A 15,094-nucleotide genomic window follows, 5' to 3' on the forward strand; every position below is an offset into this window, starting at 1 on the left:
TCCACACTCCCATGCACACAACTTCTCCACACACATCCAGTTTACACATAGCTCCCACGCACTCCCTCACCAACCACATTCATTACCTACAAACAGCCATGCCTCCAAAAAAATCATACCCCATGAATACTCAATTCTCCACAAACCCCTCCCACTTATGTAACACATCCATCCCTCAAATACCCCTCACATGTTTATCCTCGCATCCCTAAGCATTTACCTTCACCATCTACACCTCAGTAGCCCCCCCTCCCACCACCACAATACACCCCTTCTACAGATCTGTTGGAAAGCATTTCTAAACCCATGCTTCTGCTTGCTTTCTCTACTTGTTATAGCTCTTCTTTCTATTTTCAAAAACTATTCTTCTTTGAATACATACTTTAATTAACGTTTTATATTTTACAGTTATTAGTGTCATTGTCTATATGATGAGCTGATGATGGCCAATATAGTAGTTGCCTGTTTTACCAGATTTGTAATAGGGGAATAATAGAAAAAACTTTCAAAAACTAAGCAGTAATCTCCCTGGGGATTTAAAACAATTTGATGAAAAACTGTTTGAATTGCTTTTTTTTTTTTTTGCTAATGCATATACTAGAGCACAAAATTAAATGGAGATCTCTCAAACTGCAAACTTTCAAAACAAGAATACATATCTTCTGTTTGAGATTTTTCAGTTATTTTCTGTAGTGCAATCTTTTGTTGCTTCTGGAGAGAACCGAATTCTGTGTGATAAATTTTATGAGACCAAATAGTTTTTGGGTGTCTTGTTTGACAAGAAAAAAATCAAGAGAGCAATGATATGAGGGACAGCAGGGCAGCTATCTGAATTTTCAGCCACTCATGCAATGTAGATGTCACACTGCTTCAGGTTGGAGGAAGTCTATGAAGGCTAAGTAGAGAGAGAGAGAAACTTACAGAGAAACTAATTGCTTTGTTGTAGTGATAGAAATGTCTGAAATTGTATGCTGATAAAGGAAATATTTTCAGTAGTCTATCTGGACTAATACAATTACCAAAATAACCAGTCAAAAATATGAATGCACACAGTATGCAATACAGAATTCCAGCATTCATGGAAATAGTTAATATTGCTTGTTATGAAGAAACATCATAGTGCAAAGGGCCATAATAACACCTGTGCTTGTGGAGCTAAATTTCTGCTTTCACACATATATATCGGTCATATATAATCATCAATTGCTTATTATTTTTTAAGCATTTTTAAATTTCTTATGCATATAAAAAAAAAAGCAACGTAATTACTTTCCTTGAGTTGTTTTGTCATTCAAACAAGTCTTGAATCATAGAACCTCCAGGAGAAGAGACCCAACATATTTCAGGAAAACTCTTGAGTTGGGTATGCACTGCATTTGATGTCACATTTCAGCTTGTTTAGGATAAATAGACAAAAGATAAAACACACAAGTTCAAGAACAAAGAAGAGCAACAGCTTCATAAAACACAATTGTGAAAACTTATTGGCATCAATACTTTCGTTAGATGCCTTGCAAAATAATGTAAGCTGTGCTGTGGCAATGAAAATGTTAAGTGTACTGTGTACCACTCACTTATGTGACCACGTAGGCAATGTTTGTTTAAGCAATAACTCCATTCAATGTCAGCATTAAATCCATTTGGTATAACAAGAGTTCATACAGAAAATCCATTCTTCATGTTGCAATAAAATTTCTGTACAATGACATTGAGCTAGTTACCACCAATCCCTTATAACATATAATAATATTCATAGAAACATAGTACATGATGACAGATGTTTGTTTATTTAATGTATTGTCCCGAGGTAGTCAGCTGGAGTAGATCCCAAGGCTTGATTATCAACAGGACTGCACTTTTCAATGTAGTTCGGCTCTGCAAAACTCTCCATCCCGACCAGGTCTTCCTTGTTTCAGGCACGGCAGCTAGATGTATGGTCTCATAAATAGTCCTGCTTCCTATTGTGCCAGATGTAGGCTCAGCTCTGAGGAATAGAAAGTCCGCAAACAATACCAGCATTAGCAAAGTACTGTCCTAATGGTTATACCTTCTTGCCATTACTTTGAGGAACCAGGTCTCCTCTTGCGTTTATACCCTGAGTCCAGTTTCCTCCTCTGGTGTAAAGGCCAGAGCTCCTCAGGGACAACTCCCAGGTCTGCCGAATGGCATCTCTCTGTCCCATCCTGCTCGAAGGACCATTCAAAGTGGCATACAATAGTAGTAAAACACAATAAAAAAAACCCACCCCAAAAAAACATAACAGTAAAATCAATAAAATATTGGTACAATACATCCATAGTCTACAACTAGTTTGAATGGGCCATATAGTTTTTATCTGCCCTCATGCTCTAGGTTTCTATGAATATTGTTATATGTTTCATTGTTTGTTATTGTCAGCTAGTTCAGGGTCACTATGAGAGATTAATGTAGACATAGTCTGCTCTCATCCTAGTGAATTATGGACCTTTGTATCCTGCAGAATGAATTGGGATGAATATTAGAAAGCTAGAACTAGCCCAGTATATTGTCAGGATGGCATGGATTTAAATAGAGAATGCATCTCCTTGCGTTCAGTGACTTCATCAAAATTTGTGAAATTACCTACACTGTTGGAGGAGACAGCAGATAATTTTTAAGTGACATGGAAACCAGCATTTTAGAAATGATCAAAAACAGTAGAATATAGCAACGGTCATTATATAACCAAAGACATTCTTACTATTTAGTCATGCAATTTGCACTGTGTAATTTTTTCAGCTATTCATGCAGTTTTAATCTGTCGGTGCTTCATAATTTTTGTCAAAGATGAACATTCATAAACAGTTAAGATTTTATGACTATCTTCCTCTAGAAGGAAAGTTAAAATATTACAATCAGTAAAACCTTTTCAAAAAAATGTAGCCACCAAATGAAGGCCATGTCAACAAAGAAAAGAAATCCTTTTTAGATTCTACTAAAGTTACATAAAACAGCAGGAGAGGGTGTTTGAGTGACTTCCCCTTTAAGTAATTCATTGGTGAAAGGGCTTTATATTAACCACTGGATTACTTTAACATCTCTAGCTTTAGGAATACTCTTAATATTCCTAATGTATATCTGCTACTTTCATGAGTTAGAAAGGAAAATGCACTTTTGTTGAATATCTCAGTTTATAGTTCATGCTTGACAATTTTACAGTGGAGTGGATTTAGATTCCAATTATGGTTTGTTTTTTTTTTCAAAATTGCACTTCATGCCTTTCAACGTTATGATGTTCTTGTGCCAAAAGTTCTTATAAGTAGAATTCATTGTATTTGTTTTAGCCTAAAGTTATTTTTTCTTTCGCCACTCAAAATTGGCCTTTTTTTTTTCTTACAGATAATTTCTCCAACTGCATTATTTTTGGCTGCTAAAGTGGAAGAACAGCCACGGAAACTTGAACATGTCATCAAAGTGACTCATGCCTGTCTTAATCCTCAAGAGCCACAGTTGGATACAAAGAGTGATGTATGTTGCGTGAGGTTTTCTTGAAGGTTTATTATTTCATTTGAAATTGTAATAAGTGCAGTTTTTACCTTAGCTCTTGAACAAGTTGCCTTCCTATTGCATTAGACAGTGCTGCGATCAGTCTATGTAGTCTTATCTTCATTTTTCCATCTTCAAGCTAAAATACATTAAAACACTTATCAGTATTGCATCATGGATCTTTATACCATCAGATATTGAGACAAAGCATGTGAAACCGATCAGAATGTTTTTAAGAGCAATGTCCCTATATCACATAGGTTCTCATTTTTTTTTTTTTTTATAAAGTAGTTTTATTGAGGATGAACAACAATATACAGACATGAACTAGAAAACCATATCCTCAACAACATGTTTTCTGTATAACCCACTTCCCCTCCCTCAACAGCCACAACCTTATCCAACCCCCCCTCCCCATACAGAGAATCTCAGGCATACAATAAACCACCATAGACCAGCAGGGACTTTACAATGAGTGTGATGGCTCTAGTTCAAAACTCCAGAGCTTCCAGGCTTTGCGACCGAGTAAAAGAGTCTTGGACATTAAAACTTTCACCGTCTCCAATCACACCCAAACAGGGGAACCATAGAAAGTAGTATGACCCGCTAACCCACCAGTCACTTTTCACCCATAGTAGCTACCTCCAAAGGTGACATCTTCTGAATATCCAATGGGAGAATCGCATAGTATGCTTTCCAAATGTCACAGAAATGTCTCTTTTTATTTGGAGGATATCTTGCATAAGAAATAGAAGAGTATAGAAATGGTTTCCTGGAGAGTCCATTTGTTTTTGCTTTAGGTATTTGTTAAAGCTACATATTAAAAGAGCTTCCTTTAAACATTTGATATTAATTCATGTAGTTAACTGTTACGTTAATTGCAAAACTGCAGAAAAATAATGTGAATCCATATACTTTAAATTATTATAACTGATCTCAAATAGAGCAGAATTAATTACTAGAGATATTGTAACATTTTAAGTGTTTTGTGTAAATTTTTCTAAATGAGGACATTGTACATGTTAACGAGGATGAATTTGGCATGGATTGCTTCCTTCTATTTTTTTTTCCCTAAAAATAGATTGCTTATTTGTGTAGAATCCATTGCTTTAAAAACCAAGGTTAATAGAGTAATCAGATACATTTGGATGGGCAGGAAGAAGACTGTACTTTGTATTACATTTATGAAGAGAAACCCCTGATTCTGGTTTGTGAAATCTGAATTGTAAAATGACCGTCATTTTTTAAATTATTTTTATTTGTAGGCATACCTTCAACAGGCACAAGAACTAGTTATACTTGAAACTATAATGTTACAAACTTTAGGTAAGTGAATAATTTGCGAAAATATTGTACATACTACATATTGAACTTAAATGGTTGACTTTTATCAAGGAAACTTTTATGTAAATCTATATTTGGGTTGGGCTTCTAGTTGTACAACTAAGAGTCCAAACAAGAAAAAGGGAGTTGCTGCACCCTTTACAATGCAGGACAGTAAAGCATGGGGACCTATGCACTTAGTGAATGTTAAAATGAATTCACTCTAATGCTGTTAGTGTGTCCATTAACATAGCGTGAAATGTGTGAGTGTCTTAAATTTAAACCTATCAGCATATGCTAATAAACATTCAAATATCATGCTAATGACTTCATTCATCATTGTAGTATGGACTAAGGCCCTGGTACCAGGAGCTAAATTTAGCATACTTTATCAAATAAAATTAGCTCTTTTCCAAAGCTGTTGTAAACTGCTAGAGGGAGAAGGAGTGTGAGAATTTTGGGGCTGTGCATCCTGGTTTCTGGGCTTCTGGTATGTAGAAGTTTGGCCACCACTGGTTTAGTGGTTTTATGTTAAGTTGGTGTACTGCTGTATGCTAAACAATTGACTTTGCCCATTATTAGTATGGATAGCTAGCATTCTACATAGGCCTCTTTGAAGTTCATGTAAACTATTAGAGCTGATTTCCCAGTCGGTATTTTCTTCTTTATCTGGTATTTCATCTCCTGTTTCCCTATTGTTTGCTATAAAGCAGTGACTTGCAAATGTTTCAGAAGATACTTAAATGAAGCGGAGTTGCGATCAAAGTCTGGGCAAGGATTTAACTTCTTGCCCATACTTTGTGCTAATGGCATTGTGTGCATGCATTTTGAGCTCCTCTGTGCAGTTCCAGATACTGCAAATGTTTGCAGAAAAGCATACCTGAAAAGAGATAATGAAGCCCAATGTTACAGACTAGCAGCCACACTAAAACTCTGAATAAAATTGTTTCTTCATTGACAAGCAGGGCCAAATTAGCCGTGATTCATGGGATGATACTATCCTACAGTGCTGAACAGATCCATCTCTCTAGCTTAGAGATTTTACAATTGAGCATATGCAGAAATCCCCAAGTATGCACGTTGCCTCAAGAGCCCCTCAGTTTTTGTCCATGCTACCATTTGTACATGTACATCTCTTGCTAAAAAATTTTCGCTTTGACATTCTGGCTCTTTTCCCTTATCTGCCTTGCTGCCTTAGCAGCCCCTTAACAGCACTTCTTATTGCTAACTAAAAATTTAAAAAAAAGAGAAACCAAAAACAGAAAAAAAAGTCATAATGCCTGGAAAAAAGCCCACGCCCAGTGGGTTCAAGGAGTGTGTATAGCCATTTATGTCCATCACCAATGACCATGCTCTTTGCTATGAGTGCCTGTGCCCTGACCATGATTCTTTGAATTGCTATAATTGTGGTCAGATGTCCCCAGGACCTGGCAGAACTGAGCTTTCAAGATGATGGAACTCTGCAGGTCAGTAGGACACTGAAGCTTTTCTTCTTGGAGAGAAGCTTCATCAGATGCCAAGTTGAGCATAGACTCCTTGAGCATGGCTCCCCTACCCAGAGTGCCACCTGGCTCTGCAGAGACTTCAGGGTTGAACAAAGCATGAAAATGTGGGGCTCCAGAGCCATCTTGCTCTGTCACAATCTGGGATCTCATCCCCTTTGCAGGGATCTGAGTCTTTGAAGAAACAGTGTCATTTGATTCCTCCAGAGTATCCATGCTATTGATGCATTGGGCACCAACGAAGCATCAGGCATCATTGAAGCAATCAACACCAGCACACAGAGTACTGACATATCAGGCCTTGTCTCCTTCAACACACAAAATCTTAATACATCAGCACATACTTTGCTGATGCTGCATTCAGAGTAGTAGTGATCATTGACTGCTTTCCTGGAGTAGGGGAGGCCAGAAGGAGATTTTTTCCAGAGTCTCCCTTCCTGGCTTGAAAGCCTCTCGATCACCATCTCATTTCTTGTTCCCCATACCCTAAGCTGACCAGGCCTTTGGACCCAGATGTTTGGGTCAAGCAGCTAGGTTTGCTGCCGGAGACCCCCAGATCCTATCTGCTCTGTGCTACCCTTGGGAGCTTTGGAGAAGGTTGCCTGGAGCCCATTTGAGGGCATCTCAGGAGGATTGACCCATTCTGATCTTGGAAGATGCCTCTTTTCCATTACTAGCCCAGAGGACACAGCAGTTTGTGGACCAAATCTTAGAATTGATGAAAAATTTCTTTACCTCTTTAATGGCCAGTGACAAGGAAGTCACTCTTCAACTGTTCCTGTCAAAGTGTCTGATTTACTCCCATTAGGGGGGAGTTCCACCTTCTTCCATGCTTTGGGGTGTCCTATCAGCAATCCTGGCGGTGAAAGTCAGTTCACCCCCCTTCTGGCAGACCTTCTTACTTGGTGGAAAGATCCAGGCAAATTTCAAAGGCTGAGACCTGGGACTTGGGTGAGTTGTACCTTCTGTGGGATTTTTCTAAGATGACTGAAGTCCTCACCTTGAGCACCATTCTTTTTATCAGAGTCTTGGGTTAGCATTCCCTCAGCCTATGATTGAGGAGTGGTCTACAGGAATCCCCACCCAACTATGTACCTCATGTACCAGAGCACTCATCTCTACCAGAAGATCTCTTGTACTCCAAGTTCCTTGACAATTTGGGCAAGGCATCGGAATTGACATCCAGAGGCACAGACCTCCGGGCAGACGTTTTTGGTTGTTTTTGAACCCTGGAATCGCATTCTTAACCGGTGGCATGCCAGTTCACAAAATTGTGTAGGACCTGCAAATGAAAATATGGGACAATCCAGCTTCCTGTTCTCTGGTGGCTAGAAAGTTAAACCTCAAATATAGGGTGCAACAAGTTCCCAGGTTTGGTGTGGTCCAGCTGCTCCACTAGTTCATGGCACTGGAATTAACCCTAAAGCAGACTAAGAACTCTTGGGTTTTCTCCAGCACTCCCCCGAGCAAAGATCCTAGGCTGTTGGATAATTTTGGAAAGAAAGTTTTCCAAAGTTCAATGTTGAATGCATGCATTACATGATTCAGTACTTACAAGATTGCATTGAAACCCTTAGAATCTCTGGATGGTGAACAAGAGGGTTATCATCAGGCCCTCTTAGACAGTGAACGAATCCTTCAATACTGGTATCATAACTTGCCAGATGGACTGGCTCAGGGCTAGCAGTCTGTGGGAGGACATTCATGACAAATTGGCTGAAGCTCCCTGCACTGGAGATGACCTCTTCGGAGATAAGATCAGAGGAACAGCATGTGCCCATTCATTCTTTCTGAAGGAGCCGAGCAAATTTCTGGCCCAAGGCATCCATACTTCTCTTATAAGTGGCCCTTATTTCAGAGATGCCACTTCTGTCTATTCTAGCTCCTCCTGCTCTATCACAGCAACAACTTGTCCTAAGCCATGGCTGAGTTTTTATGGACCTCAAACATTAGGCCGTGTTCCTTCTGAGGGGGGAGAGAATTCATCTGTTTGACAAGTGGAAGAGGATCACCAAAGGCCCCTGGATCTTCACAATTGTTGAATTTTGGTTACCTCTTGCACTTCTCTTAAGTTCCAGTACCTTCCCAGTGCTTAGTCTTCAATCTGGGTTCATCTCAAGAAGTTCAGCTTTGCCTCCAGATAGTTGCTTCTCTTGTTAATGGGCAGTAAAACCAGTATTTGCCAAGGAATGGTATTTCTGATATTTCATATCCCCCAATAAGAGGCCTGTCTTGGATTTGCAAAAGCTGAACAATTCTATTATGGGAGAAGGTCAGGATGAACACCCTCCATACCATTCTCCCCTTCTTTCAAGCAGAGTACCGCCTATTGCTCCGTCCAAGTCAGAAATCAGACAAGAAGATATTAAGTAAAACATATGCTTATTATATGAGAAAAAAATCTTTTAGATAGTCTTATCTTAGATACTGTAAGAAAAAGATAAGAGATGGTTATCTTATCAATTTGAGTTAATTGCCAATCTGGTCCTGGACTGCTATCCACTTGGAGCGGTAAAGTTGAAAATAGCAGTCCTGAGCCTTGAATTCACACTGTATTAATACTATTTGTTTGTGACAATTTATAGTAGTAATATTTTAGAATTTAGGTACCCAATACTCTGTAATTGAGTCATTTCTCCAGAAACTTAGGTATTGAATTCCCAGTAACTGAGGAGAATATAATTTTCCAAGAAATACATAACACCAATACTCAAGTAATTCATAAGTCATTATCTTCTCAATCCATCTTTCAGCCTGAGCTTCTCAACCCTCTCCTTCCTCATGGCCACCCGATTCCTCTGGGCCCCACCACGCCCTTTCTATTCCGCTTACCCATAGCAATATTTATTTATTAGATGCCTTACTTTATCGCTTTTCCACTGTTTATGCCGCCCCATTATATTTGTCATTCGTTTTTTTGATGACCTGTTTATTTATATTCAACTGTTATCTATCTATAATGGTTTTATTTATAAATGCTTATTTATAATTATTATTTTTTTCTATATTCACCTGTTATTTAATGATTTGACGGCTTGTTTCAATGTAACGCCACAGCTGCGACTGTTCTGTTTCAATGGAAACCGATTTGATTTGATATTTTTATCAAGAATGTCGGTATATAAAAAAATTATAAATAAATAAATAAATAAATCTAGACATTTATAAGCAAAATACAGTGGAATCTAAACACAAAAAGTCTTACATCATCCATTTATTTTTAGCTGGCTGAATGCTTAGCTTTGCCTTGCTATCCAGATATGACTATAGTTATTAAAGAAGCACTTATTTCTACTTCGCAGGCATAATACTTATATTTTATGATATTAGCAGAAAAGCTTCTACTAGTTAATTATTGTAGTATTAGCCTGGTATATAAGTTAATTGTTTTAAAAGAAAAGCTGTTTCACTGTTTTTTTTCTCAACTTCTTAATTTTTGACAAAGTATCTTATTTGGGCTTGAAGTCTGGGACATCTGCCAAATCTAAGCTGCATGCCAGCCTTTCTCCCTGAGCTGAGATATTCTCTTGGGAAGTAAACAGTGCCAACAGGCAGATTGTTTGTAAGAAACTATATTTCATCACTACTCTTTTGTACGTATTTAGGTTTTAAATGATAGCCCAGATGAGAGGTTACTGTTTGCATTGTCCTATGCTTACCAGAGGTAAGAAAGTTCTGGACACTATTTGAGTCCTTAGGGACACATCCCGTGTTATAGCGAACGTCAGGCTATTCGGAGTTAGCCGGTGAACCTAACCAGCTAACTTTGGCCATGCTGTAGGCCGGTCTAAAGTTAGCCAGATATATCTATCTGGCTAACTTTTTTAAGATAACTGGGTATATTCAGCAGCTCTTCCGCACCACTGAATATCCCGGTTAAGTTATCCAGATATTTAGCGGCTAAATGTGGACCCCCACTATTTCCATTTGGCTTGCACAGTGCTTCCCATCTCTCTCCTGGAGGCATATCTAACCAATTAGGTTTTCAGGATATCTGTAATGAATATGTATGCGAGATTTCTATACACTAGGTCTCCATTACATGCAAATCTATCTCATGCATATTTATTGTGGCAGTCCTGAAAACCCGACTGGGGTAGGTGTTCCTCCAGGAGAGGATTGGGGAAACAATGTACTAACAGACTGTATTGTACACCCCTATATGCTGGCTGGTCTAAAGATTACAGACTGTCTGTCAGTGGCTCATCTGAGATCTGTTTCTATTGAAGACATCAGCAAAGTTGCAACTTGGTTGTCTATGCACACTTTCACATCCCATTAGTGTCTGGACAATCTCTCAAAAGACTGACTAACTTTGGACAAGCAGATTTGTGTAACCTGTTCGCCCAGTAGTCCATTTTCCATAGGGAACTGGGTTATTTATTCAGTAAGAAGTCTGTATTCAAACACAGTCCAGATAGCAAAGCTAGCCAGATCAACTTATCCAGCTAACTTTGGAGGCGTTTTCAATAGTGCAGCCACACTATTTAATATATCTGGCTATCTTAATTAGTTAGCCAGCTAACTGTAGCCGGCTAACTTTAGGCCAACTCTTTGACTCAACCAGACTTAGCCGGCTAAATCATCCCGCTAACTCTGAATATCGGAGTTAACCAATTAACTTAGCCGGCTAACTCAACTCCTCCCAGTTACACTCCTGGACCATCCCTAATTTAACTTCCAAAATTCTAGCCTCTTATTAGCTGGCTAGAATTTAGCCATATAAAGGCTGAATATAGCAGAGTAAGCCATTTAGATGGATAATTATAATATTACCCATCTAAATGGCTTTTGAATATGGACCTCTAAGTATTCTGCAGTACAGAACTGAGCTTGAGATTCCCTGCATGTCATGGCTAATTCAGCCCTGCTAGTTGATGGAGAAAGCATGTTTGCTTACCATAAACAGTTTTCTGTAGAAGCAGGATAAATTAGCCTTGCTTGATACATGCCCATCTTCCTGGAGAGTGAACTGTCTAGCTAAAGCTAAGCTCTACAAATGGACTGAGGGGTTCATAAAGCAGTGCGCACACAGAAACTCGCATGCATGTGCAATAGTAAAAACTACTGAGCTAAAGAGATGGGACTGTCAGATGATATCACCCCATGTGTCTTGGCTAATTCATCCTGCTGTTTACACAGAACAACATTTATGGTAAGCACACATGCAATTTTCAGTATTTCTAAATGTGTGGGCCCTCTCTGCTGCCTTTTTTCAAATATGATACAAGTTTTTGTATGCATAGATGTAGCAAATAACTTTTGGTTGTAAATGTTTCTATGTGCAGAGTGGATGTGACTCAAGACCTAAATAAAGTAACTTCTATTAACTGTGCATTTTTCATTGCAAATTCATAACCATACTAATATCTTTCTTTTTTTCCCCCTTTCAAGAATAGCTTACACAATTGATGAACTATTTAAGAGGGAATATTTTGATAAATTAGAGTAAATGAATTTGTTCATACTATACTTATTTATAGGCCAATACAGTACAGTGCGCTCCGGAGCGCACTATTAACCCGCCACTGGACGCGCATTTTCCCTTACCCTATTAGGTATTCCCGCGCGATTCACAAAGCAAAATGTGCAGCCAAGCCGCACATTTTGCTTTCAGAAATTAGCACCTCCCCCAAGGTAAGCGCTAATTTCTTCGGGCACCAGGAAATTGCACAGAAAAGCAGTAAAAATTGCTTTTCTGTGCACCCTCCGACTTAATATTATGGCAATATTAAGTCAGAGGTCCCGAAACTTTCCAAAAGTAAAAAAAGTAAAAAAAAAAAAAAATTTGAAGTCGGCCAGCAGCTGTCAGGTCGAAAACTGGACGCTCAATTTTGCAGGCGTCCGGTTTCCGAGCCCGTGGCTGTCAGTGGGCTTGAGAACCGATGCCGGCAAAATTGAGCGTCTGCTGTCAAACCCGCTGACAGCTGCCGCTCCGGTCCAAAAGGAGGCGCTAGGGACGTGCTAGTGTCCCTAGTGCCTCCTTTTGCCCATTTTTACCGCCGGGCCTCATTTAAATACAGAATTGTGCGCACAGGAGAGTGGCCTGTGCGCGCGCCAGGAGATCGGACTTTACTGAATCGGCCCATTAATTTATAAAGTACATGTAAATGCTGGAATAGTTGTGACTGGTTTAGCAGTAACAGGACAAGCCTGTGTTCTGGTTTTCTTATTCATCGAGCAGGAACAAATTAGCTAATATGCTTGTGGTGACATCATCTGACGCACAGACACGAACCCAGTTGTCAGAGCTCAGCAAAAACTTTGAGCATGTGCGGGAGTTCCTGTGCACTGCTTCCTGAGCTCCTTGGTTGGTCTTTGTTCAAGCTACCACACAAACGTGTCCCCGTCTTTATCTTAAAATTTTTTCAGCTTTTGGCTTTGTACCTCGCTGCTATCTTGGTGCATTTCTATTTTCTTCCAGCTGCCCCTCAAACAGAACTTTTCAGTTGAAATAAATAAATAGTTGAGGCACGTGGAGAAGTCTTAGTGACTTCAAGACCTGTATTTGTGGGTGCCGGATGTCTGGTATCATTGCCTGGACTTAGACACGGTCCGTGACTCATTCAACTGCTTCAGCTGAGGTTGGATGTCCCCAGGGTGCAGCAGCACCATACCTGGAAGATGGTGCCACTAAGGAAGGTGCAAGCAGGAAAGAACCCCAAGCTTCCGTGCAGGGCTGAGCAGCAGAACCCCTCCTTGTCTAGGAGCAAGGCAGCATTGGGCTCTCAGCGCACAGTCGAGAATCCTCCCCATCACGATCATACATGCACAGGAAAGATCCCCATCTCCATGGCACCAGTTCCAAGATCCACTTCAGGCAAGAGATTGAACAGTGCAGAATCTTACTGTGCCAGACAGGACACCAAAAAGAGTACATAAATGAAATGAGGGCCATTCCTCTCAGAGCTGAAAAAAAATAAGTTTTCACTGTCACCACAGACCTCTACTGGAGTAGGCCCGTTCTTGACGCTGAAGAGGGAGATAGCCTCATGGTTCCAGGTCTCTAAGATCTAAACCACACTTGCAAAGATGGAACAAGTTGTTGGCATGGGAGAGGTTCAAGATTAAATATTTCCAGACAGTTCTCCCTTTTGTTCAACCAAGGGATTAGATATGTGATCTTGTTCTGAAAGACGCAATGCACACATCCCCATTCACCTTGCCCATAGGATGTTCCTCAAGCTTGTGATGGACACAAACTACAAATACAAGGTGCTCCCCTTCACCTCTCTGTGGCCCCGAGGGTGTTCATAAAATGCCTATTAATAGTAGCTTTACAGCTTCATTAGCAGGGAGTCTGTATATTCCCATCCTGGATTTTTGACTGGTGATGCCTCCACCCTCGTCAGGAGTTTGAGTCCCTTGAGAAGATCATATGGCTTCTTCAGTCCCTGAGTTTCCTAATCATCTTTGTCAAGTCAAACCTGAATCAGGCTCAAAAACTTTAGTTCCTATGTGCCTGGATAGACTCGCTTCAGGAGCTTTTCTCTCTGTTAAAAGAGCAGCATTGTTGAGGGACCTGGTAAGGTCTTTCATTGTAAAGGACCGAGCAACAGCAAGGTCTATTGTAGGCCTCTTCAGACAAATGGCTGCTGTTGTGCATGTGGCTCCTTTCACTTGGCTGCACATGCGGGACCTTCAAAACCAATGGGATCAGCTCTATTATTCTTTCTCTAACTAAATGTTTCAACAGAAAGGAGGATATAGAACGAGGAATGAGAGTGAAAGGGCATAGACTCAGGCATAATCTAAGAAAACATTTCTTTACAGAGAGGGTATTAGATGCATTGAACCACTTCCCTGAAGAGGTGGTGAGACAAGGACAGCATCTGAATTCAGAAACGCGTGGAATAAACAGAGGATGTCTGAGGGAGTGGTAGAGATTGTAAAGATGAATAGTTGGTGTGGATGGGCAAACTAGATAGGTTCTATGATCTTGCTGCCGTCATGTTTCTTAATCTATGTGACCCCCAAGATGAGAGCATCCCTTCCATGGGGGATAAATCCAGATGTTCTAAAGGTTGACCTCTTGTTGCACATTCCACCCCCTCAAGTGATTGTCTACTGGTGCCTCCAACAAGTGGTGGAGGGCATGCACTGGAGAGGCATGGTCACAAGAGTCATGGTTCTCAGCAGAGTGTCATCTACCAAAAAAATCTTCTCGCGCTGCAAGCCATTCAATATGCTCTAATAGCTTTCTCTCACCTTTTTTGGGAAAGAGAATCTTGAGCTAGATAGACAACCAAATGGTCACGTTCTTCATAAACAAGCAGAGAGTAATTGGTTCCTACACACTCTGCTAGGAGGCTCTCCAAATCTGGTCATGGTGGTCACAATGCCCATCACCAGGCTACTATCTTCAGAGAATCTAGATCACATTAGCAGACTGCCTCAGTAGAGTGTTAAAATTGAATGAGTGGTCCCTGACACAAGGGTTCACAAGTGACATTTTCAGTCATTGGAGAAAGCCGATGATGAACCTGCCTCAGAAGAGAGCAGAAAGGTCGAGATGCTCTGCTTCGTGAATACGAGCAGCTAAAAATCAGCTGCTGACACTTTTGTGCTAGTCTGGAGCATTAGTCTACTCTGTGTACCCACCACTTCCTCTCACTGCCAGGACCATCCAAACAGTCCTTCAGGACAAGGCGAGAATTATTCTTGTAGCATCAACTTGGCCACAGTAAGAGGGGTATCTGTATCTCATCCTTCTGTCAATTTAGTCTCCGATACCGTTGAGATCATCCTTAATCAACACACAGGAG

The 15,094-nt window shown here is 40.2% G+C and overlaps 1 protein-coding gene across 3 annotated transcripts in view; it reads left to right on the forward strand.

Annotated features, from left to right (window-relative positions):
- The window catches only part of CCNT2 (cyclin T2), a 147,234-nt gene that overhangs the window by 38,843 nt on the left and 93,297 nt on the right, over positions 1-15,094 (forward strand). For all 3 annotated transcript variants that reach the window (XM_029605361.1, XM_029605364.1, XM_029605362.1), the window contains exons 3-4: positions 3,358-3,486; positions 4,770-4,830. In XM_029605361.1, coding sequence (XP_029461221.1) covers positions 3,358-3,486; positions 4,770-4,830 — 190 coding nt within the window. The remainder of the gene's footprint in view (positions 1-3,357; positions 3,487-4,769; positions 4,831-15,094) is intronic.

The sequence above is a fragment of the Rhinatrema bivittatum genome, chromosome 6 (genome assembly GCF_901001135.1).
Source record: "Rhinatrema bivittatum chromosome 6, aRhiBiv1.1, whole genome shotgun sequence".
NCBI classification, from domain to species: Eukaryota; Metazoa; Chordata; class Amphibia; order Gymnophiona; family Rhinatrematidae; genus Rhinatrema; species Rhinatrema bivittatum.